Source organism: Schistocerca americana, chromosome 7, assembly GCF_021461395.2.
Source record: "Schistocerca americana isolate TAMUIC-IGC-003095 chromosome 7, iqSchAmer2.1, whole genome shotgun sequence".
NCBI classification, from domain to species: domain Eukaryota; kingdom Metazoa; phylum Arthropoda; class Insecta; order Orthoptera; family Acrididae; genus Schistocerca; species Schistocerca americana.
In genome coordinates this window covers 571990899-572014801 of record NC_060125.1, presented here as the reverse complement: position 1 = coordinate 572014801, position 23903 = coordinate 571990899, and the positions used below count along the sequence as shown (strand labels likewise).

At 42.9% G+C, this 23903-nt stretch overlaps 1 protein-coding gene across 1 annotated transcript in view; it reads left to right on the top strand.

The window, feature by feature from the left end:
- Nucleotides 1-23903, top strand: part of LOC124622453 — a 62095-nt gene that overhangs the window by 26190 nt on the left and 12002 nt on the right. Inside the window, exon 2 of the mRNA XM_047148155.1 lies at nt 600-707. Within this exon, the coding sequence (XP_047004111.1) occupies nt 600-707 (108 nt within the window). The remainder of the gene's footprint in view (nt 1-599; nt 708-23903) is intronic.

Sequence of the window (23903 nt, the reverse complement as noted above, 5' to 3'; positions counted from 1 at the left end):
TTTTTATCATGTAATAAATAGTTTTATTTGCTATTACAATCGTGTTTAATTTTTTTTCGCTCCGTAATATTATTATATTACTGTGAGAGTGATATGTGTCTGTACATAAAATAATTGATTGAGGTTATGTTTTGGAGGAATACAGTGTTTCTGTTATCCATCTATTCGCTCAACCGTCACGACCAGCCGGCCGGGGTGGCCGAGCGGTTCTAGGCGCTTCAGTCTGGAACCGCGCGACCGCTACGGTCGCAGGTTCGAATCCTGCCTCGGGCATGGATGTGTGTGATGTCCTTAGGTTAGTTAGGTTTAATTAGTTCTAAGTTCTAGGCGACTGATGACCTCAGAAGTTAAGTCCCATAGTGCTTAGACCCATTTGAACCGTCACGACCACGGTCCCGAAGATGGCGGTTAATCGAGTTTCCACTGCAATACGTAACCGACTACGATTGGTACTCGCCAAGTTTATAATCAAAACACAAAAAAGCATTAGGTACAATATACTGTTTCCTGAATAACTGCAATGACACAGTTTTCACGTGGTTGGTGTTGGGTCGTTAGTCAGTGATTATCTGCGCTGTGCGCCTGCTGTTTGCCTGCAGATGGCTGCCTTACTCGTGTTGGTGCCGTTACTGTGTGTCGCCGCTGTGGTGGGGGAACCCAGCTGCTTGCTGCCACCCGCCTCCGAAGAGCAGCTCCCATTTACCATGGTGAGTTTCTCCCGACAGACATACGTTACTAGACTAGTAAAGTCACATCTTTTCTGAAGCCTGACGTTTGGTGTGGTAAAACGACAGCGTCAAAAAGTTTGTTTATGCTACTACTACGATTTTCTGAAACGAAATGAAGTCTTAAGCTTTACGATGTGTCGTAAACAAGTTCTGCAGTTCAGAAAACTTTTACGTACTACTTGAGTTTAACACATACATGATAGAATCATTTTATGAGAAAAACATCAAGCTGAATACGCACAGGTTTATAGCAGACTGAACACTCAAATGCATAAAGACACTTGCTGTCAACGAAAAATAGAGCATTCTACTTATAGGCGCACTTTCGTAAAAAGCGTTCTATTCGAAGGAAAGTCAAAGTTGATCAAAATTGGTTAAAAACACATCATTAAGCTGCGTCTGCTAATACTAGATTTATTGAGCTCCTGATTCTATATGTTGTTGTTGTTGTTGTTGTTGTTGTTGTCCTCAGTCCTGAGACTGGTTTGATGCAGCTCTCCATGCTACTCTATCCTGTGCAAGCCTCTTCATCTCCCACTACCTACTGCAGCCTACATCCTTCTGAATCTGCTTAGCGTATTAATCTCTTGGTCTCCCTCTACTATTTTTACCTTCCATGCTGCCCTCCAGTAATAAATTGGTGATCCCTTGATGCCTCAGAACATGTCCTACCAACCGATCCCTTCTTCTAGTCAAGTTGTGCCACAAGCTCCTCTTCTCCACAATTCTATTCAATACCTCCTCATTAGTGTTATATGATCTTCCCATCTAATCTTAGGCATTCTTCTGTAGCACCACATTTCGAAAGCTTCTAGTCTCTTCTTGTCCAAACTATTTATCGTCCATGTGTCAGTTCCATACATGGCTACACTCCATACAAATACTTTCACAAACGACTTCCTCATACTTAAGTCAACACTCGATGTTAACAAATTTCTCTTCTTCAGGAACGCTTACCTTACCATTGCCAGTATACATTTTATATCCTCTCTACTTCGACCATCATCAGTTATTTTGCTCCCCAAATAGCAAAACTCCTTTACTACTTTAAGTGTCTCATTTCCTAATCTAATTCCGCAGCATCACCCGACTTAATTCGACTACATTCCATTATCCTCGTTTTGCTTTTGTTGATGTTCATCTTTACCCTACTTCCAAGACACTGTCCATTCCGTTCAACTGCTCTTCCAAGTCCTTTTCCGTCTCTGACAGAATTACAATGTCATCGGCGAACCTCAAAGTTTTTATTTCTTCTCCATGGATTTTAACACCCACTCCGAATTTTTCTTTTGTTTCCTTTACTGCTTGCCCAAAATACAGATTGAATAACATCGGGGAGAGGCTACAAACGTGTCTCACTCCCTTCCCAACCACTGCTTCCCTTTCCTGTCCCTCGACTCTTATAACTGCCATCTGCTTTCTGTACAAATTGTAAATAGCCTTTCGCTCCCTGTATTTTACCCCTGCCACCTTCAGAATTTGAATGAGAGTATTCCAGTCAACATTTTCAAAAGCTTTCTCTAAGTCTACAAATGCTAGAGGCGTAGGTTTGCCTTTCCTTAATCCATTTTCTAAGATAAGTCGTAGGGTCAGTATTACCTCACGTGTTCCAACATTTCTACGGAATCCTAACTGATCTACACAAACTATTTAAACAATGCCAGTATTTCAGATAACATAAAATACAATATCATTATTAAGGCCTCCGCACGGAACAAAAGCAAAAATATGTGAGATGTTTCTAGTTACGCTGGCATTGAGACTCGTTCCTTTCCTTGTGCCTTTGGTCTTCAGTACGAAAAATCACAGCCAAACACGTCTCATTTATTGACCATTGAGTCAAAACTGTAAAGGTGACGTAGTTGTAGTATTTTCTTACGGGTATTTTATCAGTAAATAAACAGCTGTTTACTCGTCCTTTGCGGTCGCCGCCATATTGCGATTTTAAAGTGTTGACTTCAGTGACGACACTGAAACTGTACACGGTATTGCCAGTCCAGCAATGTATGTCTCTGCTCACGGCGTACTGACACTAAACTACAACATCCACAACTACAAACCTAGTACAGACATACTTTGTTGACTTCTACAAATTAAAAACTGAAATATATAGTATTGATGTTCTAGAATATTATTTATTTTATACTCCATTGCAAACCGGCTTTCTGTTGTTTTGGCCTTACTCGGGTTACCTGAGTCATTTTTAGAGTTAATCCTGCATAATTCCTTAAGAAGAATGTAATGACCCTAATACCACGTAAGTAAGTAGAGCCGAGACATGGTTTTAATAAGTCATACTCACAAGGGAAACACCCAATCGCAACCCTTTCGGATGTAGTGGTAAGATGGACAAGTAATAGCCTGTCAAAAACTGAACACAGATCAAGCATGAAAACAGGAAGAAAGTGTACTGAACTGTGAAAAAGAGGCACAACAGAAACTGTAAGCGGTTCAGGCTGAAGAAGTACATTGAGCGAAGGGGAGCACTGGTAAAGTTGTCACAGTATTGGACATCAAAGAGGACGAAGTGTGTAGAAAACTCCTTTCAGCCAATATTTTCACAAAATTATGAACTGTCCGTCCGGTCATTCAAATGTTTGTTCTTTCTCTGTAGTGTTTCCAACTGTCAAACTATTAATTGGTTATAGAATATGAGTCATGTGGTGTGAATACATTACCGTCGCAAGTAAATGTTATGAATAGTGAAAGCAGACGAGATACAACATAGTCACATTTTACTATAAAAATACAGCAACCAGACACTTTTTTTAATGCGTTTTATTTATGCCAATATGCATTTCGGGTTGCACCGATCTTCAGCTGGCAAATTACATGTATCTTTCCAGCTGAAGATGGGTGCAAACCCGAAATGCATATTGGCATAACTAAAACGCATTAAAAAAATGGCTGGTCGCTGTATTTTTATGGTAAAATATCATTATCCTCGGCCACGGAGCTCAACAGTCCAAATGAAATGGACAAATTGTTACAACATAGTCATTTCACAGAAAAAAACAACTAATAAGCGGATATGAACAATACTACAACGAAGGAATTCTGGAGCCAAAACTTCCAAAACGGAACGCAAATTCAAAAAAGGTAAAAACATACGTTATGATAGAGCACAGAGAAAATTGTGCGATTGTGGAACTGTTGCGTTGATTCGTGTGCAGCTTATGTGACAAACTATTATGCTTTCAACATTTGTTTGAGAGTGATTTGAGATATACAGATCGAATAACATCGGGGACAGGCTACAACGCGGTCTCACTCCCTTCCCAACCACAGCTTCCCTTTCATGTCCCTCGACTCTTATAACTGGCTTCTGGTTTCTGTAAAATTGTAAATAGCCTTTCGCTACCTGTATTTTACCCCTGCCACCTTTAGAATTTGAAAGAGAGTATTCCAGTCAACATTGTCAAAAGCTTTCTCTAAGTCTACAAATGCTAGAAATGTAGGTTTGCCTTTCCTTAATCTATTTTCTAAGATAAGTCGTAGAGTCAGTATTGCCTCACGCGTTCCAACATCTCTGCGGAATCCAAACTGATCTTCCCCGAGGTCGGCTTCTACCAGTTTTTCCATTCGTCTGTAAAGAATTCGCGTTAGTATTTTGCAACTGTGACTTAATAAACTGATAGTTCGGTAATTTTCACATCTGCCAACACCTGCTTTCTTTGGGATTGGAATTACTATATTCTTCTTGAAGTCTGAAGGTATTTCGCCTATCTCAGTTTCGTATCTCCCATTTCATCTTCATCTACATGCTATTCCATTTCCATAATACTGTCCCCAAATCATCGCCCTTGTATAGACCCTCTACATACTCCTTCCACCTTTCTGCTTTCCCTTCTTTGCTTAGAACTGGGTTTCCATCTGAGCTCTTGATATTCATACAAGTGGTTCTCTGTTCTCTAAAGGTCTCTTTAATTTTCCTGTACGCAATATCTACCTTACCCCTAGTGAGATAAGCCTCTACATCCTTACATTTATCCTCTAGCCATCCCTGCTTAACCATTTTGCACTTCCTGTCGATCTCATTTTTGAGACGTATGTATTCCGTTTTGCCTGCTTCATTTACTGCGTTTTTATATTTTCTCCTTTCATCAATTAAATTCAATATTTCTTCTGTTACACAAGGATTTCTACTAGCCCTCGTCTTTTTACCTACTTCATCGTCTGCTGCCTTCACTACTTCATCCCTCAGAGCTACCCATTCTTTTTCTACTGTATTTCTTTCTCCCATTCCTGTCAATTGTTCCCTTATGCTCTCCCTGAAACTCTGTACAACCTCTGGTTCTTTCAATTTATCCAGATCCCATCTCCTTAAATTGCCACCGTTTTGCAGTTTCTTCAGTTTTAATCTACAGTTCATAACCAATAGATTGTGGTCAGAGTCCACATCTGCCCCTGGATGTGTCTTACAACTTAAAACCTACTTCCTGAATCTCTGTCATACCATTATATAATCTACCTGATACCTTCTAGTATCTCCAGGATTATTCCATGTATACAACCTTCTTTCATGATTCTTGAACCAAATGTTAGCTATGATTAGGTTATGCTCTGTGCAAAATTCTACCAGACGGCTTCCTCTTTCGTTTCTCTCCCCCAATCCATATTCACCCACTATGTTTCCTTCTCTCCCTTTTCCAACTCTCGAATTCCAGTCACCCATGACTATTAAATTTTTGTCTCCCTTCACTACCTGAATAATTTCTTTCATGTCATCATACATTTCATCAATTTCTTCACCATCTGCAGAGCTAGTTGACATATAAACTTGTACTACTGTAGTAGGCATGGGCTTTGTATCTATCTTGGCCACAATAATGCGGTCACTATGCTGTTGGTAGTAGCTTACTCGCCCTCCTATTTTTTATTCATTATTAAACCTACTCCTGCATTACCCCTATTTGATTTTGTATTTATAACCCCGTATTCACCTGACCAAAAGTCTTGCTCCTCCTGCCACCGATCTTCACTAATTCCCATTATATCTAACTTCAACCTATCCAGTTCCCTTTTTAGAGTATCTAACCTGCCTGCCCGATTAAGGGATCTGACATTCCACGCTCCGATTCGTAGAACGACAGGTTTCTTTCTCGTGATAACTACGTCCTCTTGAGTAGTCCCCACCCGGTGATCCGAATGGGGGACCATTTTACCTCCGGAATATTTTACCCAAGAGAACGCCATCATCATTTAACCTTGCAGTAAAGCTGCATACCCTCGGGAAAATGACGGCTGTAGTTTACCCAGATCAGTCAATCATCCAGACTGTTGCCCCTGCAACTACTGAAAAGGCTGCTGCCCCTCTTCAGGAACCACACGTTTGTCTGGCCTCTCAACAGATACCCCTCCGTTGTGGTTGCACCTACGGTACGGCCATCTGTATTGCTGAGGCACACAAGCCTACCCACCAAAGGCAAGGTCCATGTTTCATGCTTAGTGTATACATATCTTGGTCTCCCTCTACGATTTTTACGCTCCACGCAGCGCTCCAGTGTTAAATTTGTGATCCCCTGATGCCTCAGAACATGTCCTACCAACCGGTGCCTTCTTCTTGTCAAGTTGTGCCACAAACTCCTCTTCTCCCCAATTCTACTCAATACCTCCTCATTAGTTATGTGATCTACACATCTAATTTTCAGCGTTCTTCTGTAGCACCACCTTTCGAAAGCTTCTATTCTATTCTTGTCCAAACTATTTATCGTCTACGTTTCACTTCCATACATGGCTACACTCCATACAAATACTTTCACAAGCGACTTCCTGACACTTAAATCTATATTCGATGTTAACAAATTTCTCTTCTTCAGCAACGCTCTCCTTGCCATTGCCAGTCTACGTTTTATATCTTCTCTACTTCGACCATCATCACTTATTTTGCTCCCCAAATAGCAAAACTCCAATACTACTTCAAGTGTCTCATTTCCTAATCTAATTCCTTGAGCATACTCCGACTTAATTTGACTACATTCCATTATCCTCGTTTTGCTTTTGTTGATGTTCATCTCATATACTCCTTTCAAGACACTGTCCACTCCACTCAACTGCTCTTCCAAGTCCATTGCTGTCTCTGATAGAATTACAATGTCATCGGCGAACCTCAAAGTATTTATTTCTTCTCCCTGGATTTTAGTAACTACTCTGAATTTTTCTTTTGTTTCCTTTACTGCTTGCTCAATATACAGATTGAATAACATCGGGAAGAGGCTACAACCCTGTCTCACTCCCTTCCTACCCACTGCTTTCCTTTCATGTCCCTCGACTCTTATAACTGCCATCAGGTTCCTGTAAAAATTGTAAATAGCCTTTCGCTCCCTGTATTTTACCCCTGCCACCTTTAGAATCTGAAAGAGAATATTCCAGTCAACATTGAGAAAAGCTTTCTCTAAGTCTGCAAATGATAGAAAAGTAGGTTTGTAAATCCTTAATCTTTCTTCTAAGTTAAGTCGTAAAGTCAGTATTGCCTCACGTGTTACAACATTTCTATGGAATCCAAACTGATCTTCCCCGAGGTCGGCTTCTACCAGTTTTTCGTTTCGTCTGTAAGGAATTCGCGTTAGTATTTTGCAGCAGTGACATATTAAACTGGTAGTTCGGTAATTTTTGCATCTATCAATACCTGCTTTCTTTGAGACTGGAATTATTATATTCTTCTTTAAGTCTGAGGGTATTTCACCGGTCCCATACATCTTGCTCCCCAGTGGTAGAGTTTTGCCAGGACTGGCTCTCCCAAGGCTGTCAGTAGTTCTAATGGAATGTGTTCTACTCCCGGGGCCTTGTTTCGACTCAGGTCTTTCAGTGCTCTGTCAAACGCTTCACGCAGTATCGCACCTCCCATTTCATCTTCATCTACATCCTCTTCCATTTACATAATATTGTCCACAAGTACATCGCCCTTGTATAGGCCCTCTATATACTCCTTACACCTTTGTGCTTTCCCTTCTTTGCTTAGAACTGGGTTTCCATCTGAGCTCTTGATATTCACACAAGTGGCTCACTTTTCCCCAAATGTCTCTTTAATTTTCCTGTAGGCAGTATCTATCTTGCCCCTAGTGCGAAACGCCTCTACATCCTTACATTTATCCTCTAGCCATCCCTGCTTAGCCATTTTGCACTTCCTGTCGATGTCATTTGAGAGATGTTTGTATTCCTTTTTGCCGACTTCATTCACTGCATTTTATATTTTCTCCTTTCATTAAATAATTTCTGTTGTGGCGTAACAAGACAGCTACGCCACACTGAAGTAGCCGAAAGGCACGCGTTAATCTAGAGAGAGGTCTGAAACAGGATACGTAATGAATTGTAGCAAGAAAAGTACGTAGCTGCTATTCTACTTAACTTTTAATCCTTGTTGTATACATCGTTCTTGATGAGACATTTCTTGATGATACAAGTGAGACTCTATCTTAAAATGGTTAATGGCGCCTTGCTAGGTCGTAGCCATGAACTTAGCTGAAGGCTATTCTAACTATCTGCTCGGCTAATGAGCGATGCTTCGTCCGTGTAGTCGCTGGCAAAGTCGTCCGTACAACTGGGGCGAGTGCTCTTCCGTACTCGAGACCTGCCTTGTGGTGGCGCTCGGTCTGCGATCACACAGTGGCGACACGCGGGTCCGACATATACTAAATGGACCGCGGCCGATTTAAGCTACCACCTAGCAAGTGTGGTGTCTGGCGGTGACACCACATTCCTCCTCCGCAAATCGGCGAACGGTCGTGTTATAAGGCTTCCGCCCGCCGTGGGGAGGACCCCATGTAGATGTATGCGATGAGGTGGGGAGCCGAACAACAGGCGAGGCTGTGCCACCCGCACCCGGCCATTCGGTCCGAGGGGAGCTAGGAAACGCCTGAAAACCTACTCCAGGGTGCACGTCAACATGCGGTGTATGCGCCCGTAAAGAGACAGGAGGGGCCGAAGAATCGACTTCCATTGCGTCGGGGTATCCGACGCTCGATGACGTCATGTGGTCCGGAGCGGGTAAGAGTTCCATGGCGGAGGACAGCTGGTCACGGGTAGCGATCGGCGGCGCGTGTCCCAGGGAGGCTCTTGGCGGCTGCAGCGAAGCGTCGAATGCGGGCGGCGCCGGCGGGAGAGCAGGCGGCGGCGGCGCCGGCTGCGGCGGCGGGTCGCCATGAGGCAAAACGGAAGGCATCGTCGGTAACACCTGGGGATGAGGCGAGCCAGTAGATGGGTCCCCAGGGCGCTGACCGGACGGCACCGTCGCTGAAAGCAGACGGGGAGCGGCAGAACCCGTGCGACGACAGAGGCGCAGCTGATTGAGATGCCGACGCACCTCACCAGAGGCCCCCAAACCCAAATACATCGCGCGGCCGAGGCAGCGAAGAATGCGCTCTGCGAGCCAACGCCGTGAACCTCGATAGTTGCGATAGAATACAACGTCGCCTGGAGCAAAAGCAGAAGTCTGCCGCTGCACAGGAACCTGATGCGGCGGATGCAGCAAAGACATCAAGGTTCGATGAGGACGACCGTGGAGCAACTCAGCCAGCGAGCGACCATCTCGGGGCTGAGAGTGATACGATGACAAAAAGAGCAACAAGGCGTCCTCCCAGGAATGCGACTCTTTCAACTTCAACATCTGTGCCTTGAAAGTCGGGACCAATCGTTCAGCGGCACCGTTTGACTGAGGCGAAAACGGCGCGGATGTCAGATGTTGAATACCATTGGCCTGGCAGAATGACTGAAATTCTGCAGCCATTAATTGTGGGTCGTTGTCGGAAACAATAGCCTGCGGAAGACCTTCAATGCAAAAGGTAGCAGACAACGCTTGGATGGTGGCAGAGGACGTCGTTGAAGACATCCGGACAACAAAAGGAAAATTACTGAAGGCATCCACCAGAACCAACCATCGAGCATTCCAGAATGGACCAGCAAAATCGATGTGCAAGCGTTGCCAAGGGGAAGTGGCTTTTAGCCATGCAAAAACTTTCCGCGGCGGTGCGGATTGTTGTTCGGCACACGCCATGCAAGAAGAACACATATTCGTAATCGCAGCATCGATTCCGAACCAAGTACAGTGCTGACGAGCAAATTGTTTCGTTCGCACTATACCCCAATGTCCTTGGTGAAGAAGCCGTAAGACAGAGGACTGTAACGAACGTGGGACCACGACTCTGGACTGATCATTATCAGAACGCAACAACAAAACACCACATCGAACAAAAAGTCTCTCCTTGTGAGCAAAAAATCGGCGAACCAACGGATCCTCGATCCGAGACTTTGACAAAGGCCATTGCGTAGCAACAAAACGCAAAACGGCAGCAAGGACCGGGTCAGCAGATGTGGCTGTAGCTACACGACGAAAATCAATCGGAAACGATTCGACCACTTCATCGGTTTCCGAATCAATGAACATGCAACCAAGTTCGGAACAATCGAATGCTTTATCCTCAGCAACAGGCAAACGGGACAACGCATCGGCGTTTCCGTGCTTAGCAGTGGACCGATACAAGATATCGTAGCGGTACTGCGAGAGGAAAATAGACCAGCGAATGAATTTCTGCGCTGTACGCGGAGGTACAGGTTTGTTAGGATGAAAAAGCGATGTCAAAGGTTTGTGGTCTGTGATGATGGTAAAGTGACGACCATACAAGAAATCATGGAACTTAGTAACACCAAACACGAGAGCCAAAGCTTCTTTCTCTATCTGGGAATAATTTCTTTGCGCAGACGAGAGCAATTTGGACGCAAAGGCAATAGGGCGATCATGCGATCCATCTTTGTGCGCAAGCACATACCGATCCCGAAATCCGATGCATCTACCATCAACAAAAGGGGTTTCTGGGGATCGAATGGCGTAAGGCAAGTATTAGAAAGCAACGCCGATTTCAACTGGCGAAAGGCGCGTTCGCATTCCGTCGTCCAGACGAACGGAACACCCTTACGGCGTAAGCTATGAAGCGGAGCTGAAATGGAAGAGGCATTGCGCAGAAAGCGATGATAATAGTTCATTTTACCCAACACACCCTGTAGCTGCTTCACATTCTGTGGCGAAGGCAAATCTTGTATGGCACGGAGGTGCTCTGGACTCGGAAGTATGCTTTGGACATTGATGACATGTCCCAAATATGGCAAGTCCCGAGCAAAAAACACACATTTGTCCATCCGCAAGCGAAGACCATTTTGTCGCAATACCTGAAATAATGTTCGTAGGTGTGCTAAATGCTCGTCGGCTGTCTTTCCGGAGATCACAATATCGCCCAGATAGTTCGCAGCAGTAGGGACCGACGCACAAACAGTTTGTAAATATTGCTGAAACAATGCAGGGGCGGATGCACACCCGAACGGCAGTCTTTTGAAGCAGTACAAACCCAGATGCGTGTTAACCACCAAGACGCACTGGGATTCGGCGTCCACCAGGATTTGCAAGTACGCATCTGCTAGGTCCAACTTCGAAAAGTATTTACCCGGGCACAGTTTATCAAAAAGATCTTCCGGGCGGGGTAAGGGAAAAGTTGCAATCACGAGTTGTGGATTCACTGTTGCCTTGAAGTCCACACAAAGTCTCAGTTTTCCAGAAGGTTTTGGCAAAATGACTAAGGGTAAGGCCCAGAGAGAAGCTTGCACACGTTCAATTACACCTTGTGATTCTAAATCGTGTAATGTTCTTGCGACCTCATCACGCAATGCGTGAGGAACATTGCGCGCTCTGAAAAATTTCGGTTGCGCGTTGACTTTCAGTTCCAAATGTGCTTCATAGTTCTTAACGCAACCAAGGCCCAGTGCAAAAATGTCTGCAAATTCTTCACACAGACGAGAAACACTGTCTGAAGGCACAGTCTGAGTCACTGATAGGACCTGATTTACTATAGACATGTTAAACAACTGAAATAAATCTAAACCAAACAAGTTCACTGCAGTAGAAGAACGAAGAACGTAAAATGACACAAGTTTTGTGTGTCCCTTGTATGTTGCAAGAAGAGTGCACTGTCCTAACACAGGGATCTGCTGTCCTGAATAACTTTTTAACTGAACATTTGCGGCACGCAACGGAGGTTTGCCCAGTTGTTTGTACGTGTCGTGATTGAGCAATGAAACCGCAGCTCCGGTATCGAGCTGGAATGGGATCACTTTGCCATTAAAGTCCAAATCTGCAAAAAGTTTATTGTCCTTCTGACGACAAGAGCGACTGTTTTGTGCAATTTGAACAGACACTGGTACATAATCGCTTGCTAATTGACGTGATTTCCGGCGACGTCGACGCACACATTTTGGGGGACGAACGCAGTCACTGTTAGAGACAGTGGCACTGGACGGGGTGGAATTAACTACATGAATGTCCATGGGCGAAGGCTCACGAGCCAGAGTATTCTTGGTTCGATTCCAGTGCGATGCAAAGGGCCTGGAATGATTAAGAGTGTCTGATCTGAGCTTGTTCTGGCAAACACTTTGAACATGTCCTTTCTTATGACAGAAAAAGCAAATAGCTTGGCGTGACGGGCAATTGTCACGCGAATGTCTAGTAGCACACCGCGGGCATGATTTCACTGCATTTGTATGCTGGCGCGGCACACCTGGTTTAGAGTGTTGGCGGCAGCTGCGTGGACGTGTGCGAGGGCAGTTTACCGGGCCGCGCAGTGCGCCCGGCGGGCGGGTTAATGTTACACACGGCTGGTGAAGTTTCAAATGATTCCTGAGCAAAGTCAAGTGTGTCTTGCCTATCCAATATGTCTATCACTTGCTGAAGGGAGGGATTAACTAGTTTCAAAATTTGCTCCGGATACGAACATCAGAAACGTTCTGTGGGATTGCATCACGCACCATTGCATCTGAATAAGGGAGTCCACATTCACACTCAAAAGCACAATCCCTTGTAGGGCCTTGCAAAGTTGCAACCCACTCCCGATTAGTTTGACCGGCCGTACGTTTTGTACGAAAGAAAGTATACCTTTTTGCAACGACATTGACCGTGTCTTTGAAATAGGTATCTAAAGCAGACAAAATTTCCTCGTAGGACAGAGTTGCTACGTCGCGTCGGGGAAATAATTTCACTATCACACAGTGCGTTTGCACCCCTACACACGCCAATAAATGAGGCTGCCGCTCGTTACCTTGAATTCTCTAGGCGGCGAGATGAAATCCAAACTGGCGTGACCACTCAGTCCATGTCTCTTGGGTTGGGTCAAACTTGCGAAACGGCGGTGCAACTGCATGTTGTGGCTGCGGTAGTGGTGAAGCGGCAGCTGCCGCATCGTGTTGCAGTGCACGTTGACCCTGGACGAGCTGTCCAAGGGCATCCAATAACGCCTGCGTCTGCTGATTCTGCAAGCGATAAAATTCGGACAGTACATCTGGCGAAGCCATGACACAAGTAAAAGTAAGCAATTAGAAAGAACAAGACACTTTCCGTTGACTCGTCGCCAACTGTTCTGTCGTAACAAGACAGCTACACCACAATGAAGTAGCCAAAAGGCACGCGTTAATCTAGAGAGAGGTCTGAAACAGGATATGTAATGAATTGTAGCAAGAAAAGTACGTAGCTGCTATTCTACTTAACTTTAAATCCTTGTTGTATACATCGTTCTTGATGAGACATTTCTTGATGATACAAGTGAGACTCTATCTTAAAATGGTTAATGGCGCCTTGCTAGGTCGTAGCCATGAATTTAGCTGAAGGCTATTCTAACTATCTGCTCGGCTAATGAGCGATGCTTCGTCCGTGTAGTCGCTAGCAAAGTCGTCCGTACAACTGGGGCGAGTGCTCTTCCGTATCTCGAGACCTGCCTTGTGGTGGCGCTCGGTCTGCGATCACACAGTGCCGACACGCGGGTCCGACATGTACTAAATGGACCGCGGCCGATTTAAGCTACCACCTAGCAAGTGTGGTGTCTGGTGGTGACACCACAATTTCAATATTTCTTCTGTTACTCAAGGATTTCTACTAGGCCTCTTCTTTGTACCTACTTGATCCTCTGCTGCCTTCACTACTTCATCCCTCAGAGCTACCCATTCTTCTTCTACTGTATTTCTTTCCCCTATTCCTGTCAATTGTTCCCTTATGCTCTCCCTGAAACTCTGTACACCTCTGGTCCTTTCAGTTTATCCAGGTCCCATCTCCTTAAATTCCCACCTTTTTGCAGTTTCTTCAGTTTTAATCTACAGTTCATAACCAATAGGTTGTGGTTAGAGTCCACATTTGCCCTGGAAATGTCTTACAATTTATATCCTGATTCCTAAATCTCTGTCTTACCATTATATAATCTATCTGATACCTTCTAGTATCTCCAGGATTTTTCCATATATACAACCTTCTTTTATGATTCTTGAAACAAGTGTTAGCTATGATTAAGTTATGCTCTGTGCAAAATTCTACGAGACGGCTTCCTCTTTCATCCCTTACCCCCAATCCACACTCACCTACTATGTTTCCTTCTCTCCCTTTTCCTACTATCGAATTCCAGTCACCCATGACTATTAAATTTTCGTCTCCCTTCACTACCTGCAAAATTTCTTTTATCGCATCATACATTTCATCAATTTCTTCATCATCTGCAGAGCTAGTTGGCATATAAACTTGTACTACTGTAGTTGGCATGGGCTTCGTGTCTATCTTGGCCCCAATAATGCGTTCACTATGCTGTTGGTAGTAGCATACCCGCACTCCTATCTTTTATTCATTATTATACCTACTCCTGCATTATCCCTATTTGATTTTGTATTTATAACCCTGTATTCACCTGGCCAAAAGTCTTGTTCCACCTGCCACCGTATTTCACTAATTCCCACCATATCTCACTTCAACCTACCCATTTCCCTTTATAAATTTTCTAACCTACCTGTCCGATTAAGGGATCTGACATTCCACGCTCCGATCCGTAGAACGCCAGGTTTCTTTCTCCTGATAACTACGTCTTCTTGAGTAGTCCTCACCCGGTGATCGGAATGGGGGACCATTTTACCTTCGGAATATTTTGCCCAAGAGGAAGCCATTATCATTTAACCATACAGTAAAGCTGCATACCCTCGGAACAAATTACGGCTGTAGTTTCCTCTTGCTTTCAGCCATTCACAGTACCAGCACAGCAAGGTCGTTTTGTTTAGTGTTACAATGCCAGATCAGTCAATCATCCAGACTGTTGCCCCTGCAACTACTGAAAAGGCTGCTGCCCCTCTTCAGGAACCACACGTTTGTCTGGCATCTCAGCAGATACCCCTCCGTTGTGGTTGCACCTATGGTACGGCCATCTGTATCGCTGAGGCACGCAAGCCTCCCCACCAACGGCAAGGTCCATGGTTCATCGGGGGGGGGGGGGGGGGGGGAGGGGTTACCAGTGCTACAAGTCCATTTTTGTTGATTGTGAGATACAGAGTCCTCAAGTTAAAAGACCGCTGAAAAATCTGCAATTGAGATACCAGAAATACTCAAGTATATGTATTCAAGTATATAATTCAAGTATATATATATATATATATATATATATATATATATATATATATATATATTTTTCTGGTATATATATCTCAACTCAGATCTTTTAACTATAGGACTCTGTATCTCAGAATGAAGAAATATGGACTTGTACCACTATTGAAATAAGCCCTTCATATAGTTACCTGAATTCTTCTCAAAAACAGCTGAGGTGGAAAACTTCAAAATGTAAGGCTGTGGTACCCAACATGAAGAAAATTATCCATATATTAAGGTTATAACGCGTCTGTTTCTGGTGAGCATCTTTTTTTTCTCTTGTATCTGTGATGATTTATCTACTGCCGCTTATTTTCTGCTGCCTGGATTGAATTGTTTCTCTGCCGGAGAACTCTGAGGCGAGAGTGCCTTCTGAGCATTTGTAGCTACGGCGTGGTCACCATGCTGATTTGAGGGGAAGCAAAGCGTTCTGCTTCGTAGCGATTCCATTTGAGCTACTTTGTAGTGAAAACGTATTTTCGTTGCGTGTGATTTGGTGTGCTTTTGAACGCGTCTGTATTAAATTACACTGAGAAGGTTGGAGAGTGGTAACTAAAGCCACCTTATGGTTTTGTATTCGTCCATTGGTGCTGAGAATTGTAATAATATTTCCTACACACCGTCCGCAGAATACAGTGTAATGTGTTTCTTTATTTTAAGATCTGGCAATCTGTATTGGAACGCTGTGGTTGCTTAGGTAGTGTCATCAAATGAGTAAAAGTGTGACACTCGAGGTTACGATCAATGATGGGCAGATTACATTTTGTTTACGTGTGTTACGCACGATTCTTGACTGAATGTAGAAAATAAGTATTCATTTTACCAAAGGGTTTCGTTTCTTATGTGCTTTTCACATCTGCGCTATGGACCAGGCCTTTCTGTTGTTGTGCTGGGAGAAAACGTGAAACTTGGAACTGTAATCTGATTGCACTTTGTAAAATCTTTTTGTTTGTAGGATCCAGTAACAACTGGTAGATTAGGAGACGGTCGCAGATCTTGATTTCTGTTTCGTTCCTTTCATCAATTCAGCTAAATGATTTTCCGGTATGGTAGTACTGATTAACTACGAGGATTTGTATGAACGCCGGCTGTAAGAATAATTAGGGAAACGATTTTATGCCTTTAGTTCACTTATTACATCGACAATAATGCTTACTCATGTCGTACGAATTGTAAGTTATCTTAGTAACTATTTCGGATTGCCTTACGTTACTCACAAGCAGTAGTAGATCATTTCAGATGCATTGCCAATTTCCGTAGCGTTGCGTATGCGTGTCTGTGATGTCATTTCCGAAGTTTTATTCATTTGAAAAATACACCTCTTTAACTAGGGCAATATCTAGTCCAAATTTAATATTCATTGGTATTATCAAAGTCACATCAAATAATTAATTTCTTATCAAGTAAATTTCGTTTCTATAGTATGATTTTCGGTAAGGAAAAATGACAGATGCGTGAAATTCTTTATGTGACGTATCGGAAGATGAAAGACATTCAGGCATTTACCTGAAAGACATGTTTCGAAGTATGCCTTTTCACTCAAAATTCTGAATTCTTATAATTTCTTTACTTGACTCTATCGGTCTACAAGGGTCATCAAAAATGCTAGACTGAACAGGTATCACATTGACGTAAGGTATACGCCATGAACACCCATGTCTCAAACAGTCAATTTTTTGTGTTACTGTTGAGTCGAAATTTTATTTGCTATTAGATTGCAATGACGGTAGTGTCAGTGAATTCGTATTGTCAGTTGCTATTAGAAACGGAAACCAAAAATTAACTGTAGCGTATAACATCGGAAAAAGTTGATTTCCATGCATTATGAAACAGTCGTACATATAAATATGAGTAATATATAAGCACAGCTGCTTTGCGTGTCCACAACGCGCATTTGTAAACACCTCTATTGCAACGTCTCTTCGTAGCTGCGTAGACTGCTATTGTTTTCGCCTACAGCCGTTTGCGCTTCTCAGCTGAAAGCTGTCAAAAGCGCTGACAGGTATCAGGGATTTTCTTAAGTTAATTTGAGGGCAGGAGTGTCTTTGTAGTGAAGAAGGAATGTATTACAACTCCATGCTTGATGTGGAAATTTTTCATGCATCTCCGTGTTTATGACGTCATATATCTAGGCTTATGTGTCTTACAATAATGTATTTGTGCAGGTATATTCAGCGGCATGTGTGAATACTGTCTGTGAAATACGTTGCGAGTAGGTTAGAAGCAATTAAGAAGTAAATTTAAACGTTATGCATGATGCCCTGGTTTTTGACGCATCTCAAAGTCTTGACGTGTGATCTCCTGAACTATGATGGATAGATTGTTGCCTGACAGTATGGGATATGTGTACCTAATTTGGTTGTAACCGGCCTAGCGGTTCAGCAGGAGATATTGAACATACATACGCATACATATGTACATACACCCATTTTTGTAATATACATGGGTTATCGAAAGCAGTTAATATATATAAATTCCAATTAGAATTTTATTGAATGAGGCAGATATTCTTTGCAAAATTCAAGCTAAATGCCGGCATCAACTTTAAATATCATGGGGGCTATTGTTGCATGTGATTTTCTTGCAGATACAAAGTATATAATTTCTCACAATTATACTACAAGGAGTGAACTGTAAACGAGAGAACATTCATTTGGATGATCATGCTGTTTAAACATGCAAGGATACTGTGCATTTCAACTACATTGTTTTAAGTAATCGTTACGATACGCACCTCGCGTGGTTTATGGGTTTCTCGTCTTGGAAGCCGGTTGAAAATTTTGGCGCTTTGGTATCGTAGGTAAAAGGATGACTGTGCCTTCCCAGGACGCCTGATATATTCACTAGAAATTGGCCTTAGGGCCGAAGCAGGTCGTGATGAACAAACACAAAATTGCATGTAGATCGTACAGTTCTTCCAAAGATTTGTAAACGGCCATATGTGTGTGTCACTGAAGCGTAGTGGAGCATTCACTATGATATTAACTGGCCTGCCATAATAACTAGCATCTTGCTTTTAGATGTCGCCTGGTAGTTTAAACACAATCCATCACTGGGCTATTTTTATCAGCATAGTGCTGTGTGAAGCATAGAGAGAACCATTTGGTGTGTTTCTGGATTAAGATCAGAAGTTGGGTTTATTTTGCACATTTCCACTCAGTAAAGTCTTACGGAATAATTTTCGGGAATAACACATCACTTAGGAAGCACTGACTGCACAAAGACGAGGGGTAAGCACAGTATGTGGTGTTCATCCACGGACGCCTTGTTGGAACCCCTTCAAGGAGCTAGGTTTTTTAGCTGGGTTCTCGCAATGCAGCCACTAGTTACTGAAATTCGTCGCAAATAATCCATCACAATTTGAGAAGAACTATGATGTCCGCATCCACAACAGCAGAGGGCAGAATGACCTTTACCCATTGTTAAAGAAGTTGAATATGCAGCAATAAGAATTATTGAGCATTTTTCCACTAAAATTAAATGACTCACAGGTAGCGAAGCGAGTTTAAATCTAATTTAAAATCATTTTCCCAGGAAATAATCCTTCTATTCCATTGACGAATGTCTATTTAAAAACCGGTGGTTAGTAAAAGCAAATACAAAAAATAAAAAAGTGTACTTGCAATACTGGAATAATAATGTGTTCATCAATGTTAACACTAATCAAGTGTACATAGCGTGTAAACTTACCCGTTCCACATCATTTTGATAAAAGCATCGTTCAGATGATCTGTGGAGCATGTAACTAACTGACCAACGACCGGAAGACAGTGACAGATCGGTTGATTACGAGAGCATTGTACATGGGCAGTCCTCTAGTTTTAACTACAGACTCGAAAAACTTACGTAACGAAACTGTAGTTCGTTTGAAAGTATATATCTGCTGTTCAGACAGACGTTGCAATCCCAGCGCCTAAAATAGCGAACACCCCGTTAAAAGAGGAATGTGAAAAGATGTCCATCTCATAAGTAGGCTACGCCATTTTTCTATCTTTTTTAGCTGCTGTATGCTGTGCCTCCGCGATACACATGGCCGTACCGTAGGTGCAACCACAACGGAGGGGTATCTGTTGAGAGGCCAGATAAACGTGTGGTTCCTGAAGAGGGGCAGCAGCCTTTTCAGTAGTTGCAGGGGCAACAGTCTGGATGATTGACTGATCGGGCCTTGCAACATTAACCAAAACGGCCTTGCTGTGCTGGTACTGCGAACGGCTGAAACCAAGGGGAAACTACGGCTGTAATTTTTCCCGGGGGCATGCAGCTTAACTGTATGGATAAATGATGATGGCGTCCTCTTGGGTAAAATATTACGGATGTAAAATAGTCCCCCATTCGGATCTCCGGGTGGGGACTACTCAAGAGGACGTCGTTATCAGGAAAAAGAAAATTGGCGTTCTAGGGATCGGAGCGTGGAATGTCAGATCCCTTAATCGGGCAGGTAGGTTAGAAAATTTAAATAGGGAAATGGATGGGTTGAAGTTAGATATAGTGGGAATTAGTGAAGTTCGGTGGCAGGAGGAACAAGACTTTTGGTCAGGTGAATACAGGGTTATAAATACAAAATCAAATAGGGGTAATGCAGGAGTAGGTTTAATAATGAATAAAAAAGTAGGAGTGCGGGTAATCTACTACAAACAGCATAGTGAACGCATTATTGTGGCCAAGATAGGCACGAAGCCCACACCTACTACAGTAGCACAAGTTATATGCCAACTAGCTCTGCAGATGAAGAAATTGATGAAATGTATGATGAGATAAAAGAAATTATTCAGATAGTGAAGGGAGACGAAAATTTAATAGTCATGGGTGACCGGAATTCGATAGTAGGAAAAGGGAGAGAAGGAAACATAGTAGATGAGTATGGATTGGGGGTAAGAAAAGAAAGAGGAAGCCGTCTGGTAGAATTTTGCACAGAGCATAACTTAATCATAGCTAACACTTGGTTCAAGAATCATAAAAGAAGGTTGTATACATGGAAAAATCCTGGAGATACTAGAAGGTATCAGACAGATTATATAATGGTAAGACAGAGATTTAGGAACCAGGTTTTAAATTGTAAGACATTTCCAGGGCAAATGTGGACTCTGACCACAACCTATTGGTTATGAACTGTAGATTAAAACTGAAGAAACTGCAAAAAGGTGGGAATTTAAGGAGATGGGACCTGGATAAACTGAAAGGACCAGAGGTTGTACAGAGTATCAGGGAGAGCATAAGGGAACAATTGACAGGAATGGAGGAAAGAAATACAGTAGAAGAAGAATGGGTAGCTCTGAGGGATGAAGTAGTGAAGGCAGCAGAGGATCAAGTAGGTACAAAGACGAGGGCTAGTAGAAATAATTGGGTAACAGAAGATATATTGAAATAGATTGATGAAAGAAGAAAATATAAAATGCAGTAAATAAAGTAGGCAAAAAGGGATACAAACATCTCACAAATGACATCGACAGGAAGTGCAAAATGGCTAAGCAGGGATGGCTAGCGGAGAAATGTAAGGATGTAGAGGCTTTTCGCACTAGGGGCAAGATAGATACTGCCTACAGGAAAATTAAAGAGACCTTTGGAGAAAAGAGAACCACTTGTATGAATATCAAGAGCTCAGATGGAAACCCAGTTCTAAGCAAAGAAGGGAAAGCACAAAGGTGTAAGGAGTATATAGAGGGCCTATACAAGGGCGATGTACTTGGGGACAATATTATGTAAATGGAAGAGGATGTAGATGAAGATGAAATAGGAGGTGCGATACTGCATGAAGAGTTTGACAGAGCACTGAAAGACCTGAGTCAAAACAAGGCCCGGGAGTAGACAACATTCCATTAGAACTACTGACAGCCTTGGGAGAGCCAGTCCTGACAAAACTCTACCACTGGGGAGCAAGATCTATGGGACCGGTGAAATACCCTCAGTCTTCAAGAAGGGTCGTCGTGCAGATGCGCAAAACTATAGACCTATATCTCTGACGTCGATCTGTTGTAGAATTTTAGAACATGTTTTTGCTCGAGTATCATGTCGTTTTTGGAAACCCAGAATCTACTATGTAGGAATCAACATGGATTCCGGAAACAGCGATCGTGTGAGACCCAACACGCTTTATTTTTTCATGAGACCCAGAAATATTAGATACAGGCTCCCAGGTAGATGCTATTTTTCTTGACATCCGGAAGGCGTTTGATACAGTTCCGCACTGTCGCCTGATAAACAAAGTAAGAGCCTACGGAATATCAGACCAGCTGTGTGGCTGGATTGAAGAGTTTTTAGCAAACAGAACACAGCATGTTGTTATTAATGGAGAGACGTCTACAGACGTTAAAGTAACCTCTGGCGTGCCACAGGGGAGTGTGTATGGGACCATTGCTTTTCACAATATATATAAATGACCTAGTAGACAGTGTCGGAAGTTCCACGTGGCTTTTCGCGGATGATGCTGTAGTATACAGAGAAGTTGCAGCATTAGAAAATTGTAGCGAAATGCAGGAAGATCTGCAGCGGATAGGCACTTGGTGCAGGAAGTGGCAACTGTCCCTTAACATAGACAAATGTAATGTATTGCGAATACATAGAAAGAAGGATCCTTTATTGTATGATTATATGATAGCGGAAAAAACACTGGTAGCTGTTACTTCTGTAAAATATCTGGGAGTATGCGTGCGGAACGATTTGAAGTGGAATGATCATATAAAATTAATTGTTGGTAAGGCGGGTACCAGGTTGAGATACATTGGGAGAGTGCTTAGAAAATGTAGTCCATCAACAAAGGAGGTGGCTTACAAAACACTCGTTCGACCTATACTTGAGAATTGCTCATCGGTGTGGGATCCGTACCAGATCGGTTTGACGGAGGAGGTAGAGAAGATCCAAAGAAGAGCGGTGCGTTTCGTCACAGGGTTATTTGGTAACCGTGATAGCGTTACGGAGATGGTAAATAAACTCAAGTGGCAGACTCTGCAAGAGAGGCGCTCTGCATCGCGGTGTAGATTGCTCGCCAGGTTTCGAGAGGGTGCGTTTCTGGATGAGGTATCGAATATATTGCTTCCCCCTACTTATACCTCCCGAGGAGATCACGAATGTAAAACTAGAGAGATTAGAGCGCGCACGGAGGCTTTCAGACAGTCGTTCTTCCCGCGAACCATACGCGACTGGAACAGGAAAGGGAGGTAATGACAGTGGCACGTAAAGTGCCCTCCGCCACACACCATTGGGTGGCTTGCGGAGTATAAATGTAGATGTAGACTTAAAGAAGAATATAAAAATCCCAATCTCAAAGAAGGTAGGTATTGACAGATGCGAAAATTACCGAACTACCAGTTTAATATGTCACTGCTGCAAAATACTAATGCGAATTCTTTACAGATGAATGGAAAAACTGGTAGAAGCCGACCTTGGGGAAGATCAGTTTGGATTCCGTAGAAATAATGAAACACGTGAGGTAATACTGACCTTACGACTTATCATAGCAGAAAGATTAAGGATTGGCACACCTACATTTCTAGCATTTGTAGACTTAGAGAAAGCTTTTCACAATGTTGACTGGAATACTCTCTTACAAAGTCTGAAGGTGGCAGGGGTAAAATATAGGGAGCGAAAGGCTATTTACAATTTTTACAGAAACCAGATGGCAGTTATAAGAGTCGAGGGACATAAAAGGAAAGCAGTGGTTGGGAAGGGAGTGAGACACGGTTGTAGCCTCTCCCCGATGTTCTTCAATCTGTATATTGAGCAAGCAGTAAAGGAAACAAAAGAAAAATTCGCAGTAGGTATTAAAATCCAGGAAGAAGAAATAAAAACTTTGAGGTTCGCCGATGGCCTTTTAATTCTGCCAGAGACAGCAAAGGACTTGGAAGAGCAGTTGAACGGAATCGACAGTGTCTTGAAAGGAGGATAGAAGATGAACATCAACAAAAGCAAAACGAGGATAATGGAATGTAGTCGAATTAAGTCGAGTGATGCTGAGGGAATTAGATTAGGAAATGAGACACGTAAAGTAGTAATGGAGTGTTGGTATTTGGGGAGCAAAACAACTCATGATGGTCGGAGTAGAGAGGATATAAAATGTAGACTGGCAATGGCAAAGAAAGCGTTTCTGAAGAAGAGAAATTTGTTAACATCGAGTATTGATTTAAGTGTCAGGGAGTCGTTTGTGAAAGTATTTGTATGGAGTGTAGCCATGTATGGAAGTGAAACATAGACGATAAATAGTATGGACAAGAAGAGAATAGAAGCTTTTGAAATGTGGTGCTACAGAAGAATGCTGAAGATTAGATGGGTAGATCACATAACTAATGAGGAGGTATTGAATAGAATTGTGGAGAAGAGGAGTTTATGGCACAACTTGACAAGATGAAGGGACCGGTTGGTAGGACATGTTCTTAGGCATCAAGGGATCACAAATTTAGCACTGGGGGGCAGCGTGGAGGGTATAAATCGTAGAGGGAGACCAAGAGATGAATACACTAAGCAGATTCAGAAGGAAGTAGGTTGCAGTAAGTACTGGGAGATGAATAAGCTCGCACAGGATAGAGTAGCATGGAGAGCTGCATCAAACCAGTCTCAGGACCGAAGACTACAGCAAGAACAACAACAACAACCACTACTGAAATAAGCCCTTCATATCTTGTGCAAGAAACAAAGGAAAACATCAAAATGTCCTTTAACAAATGTAAAGCTGTGTTACCCAGCATGAAGAAAATGATCAAGATGCTGCCCCACGAGAAAGGAGTGTCCTTGAAAATGGCCTGTAAGGCAAA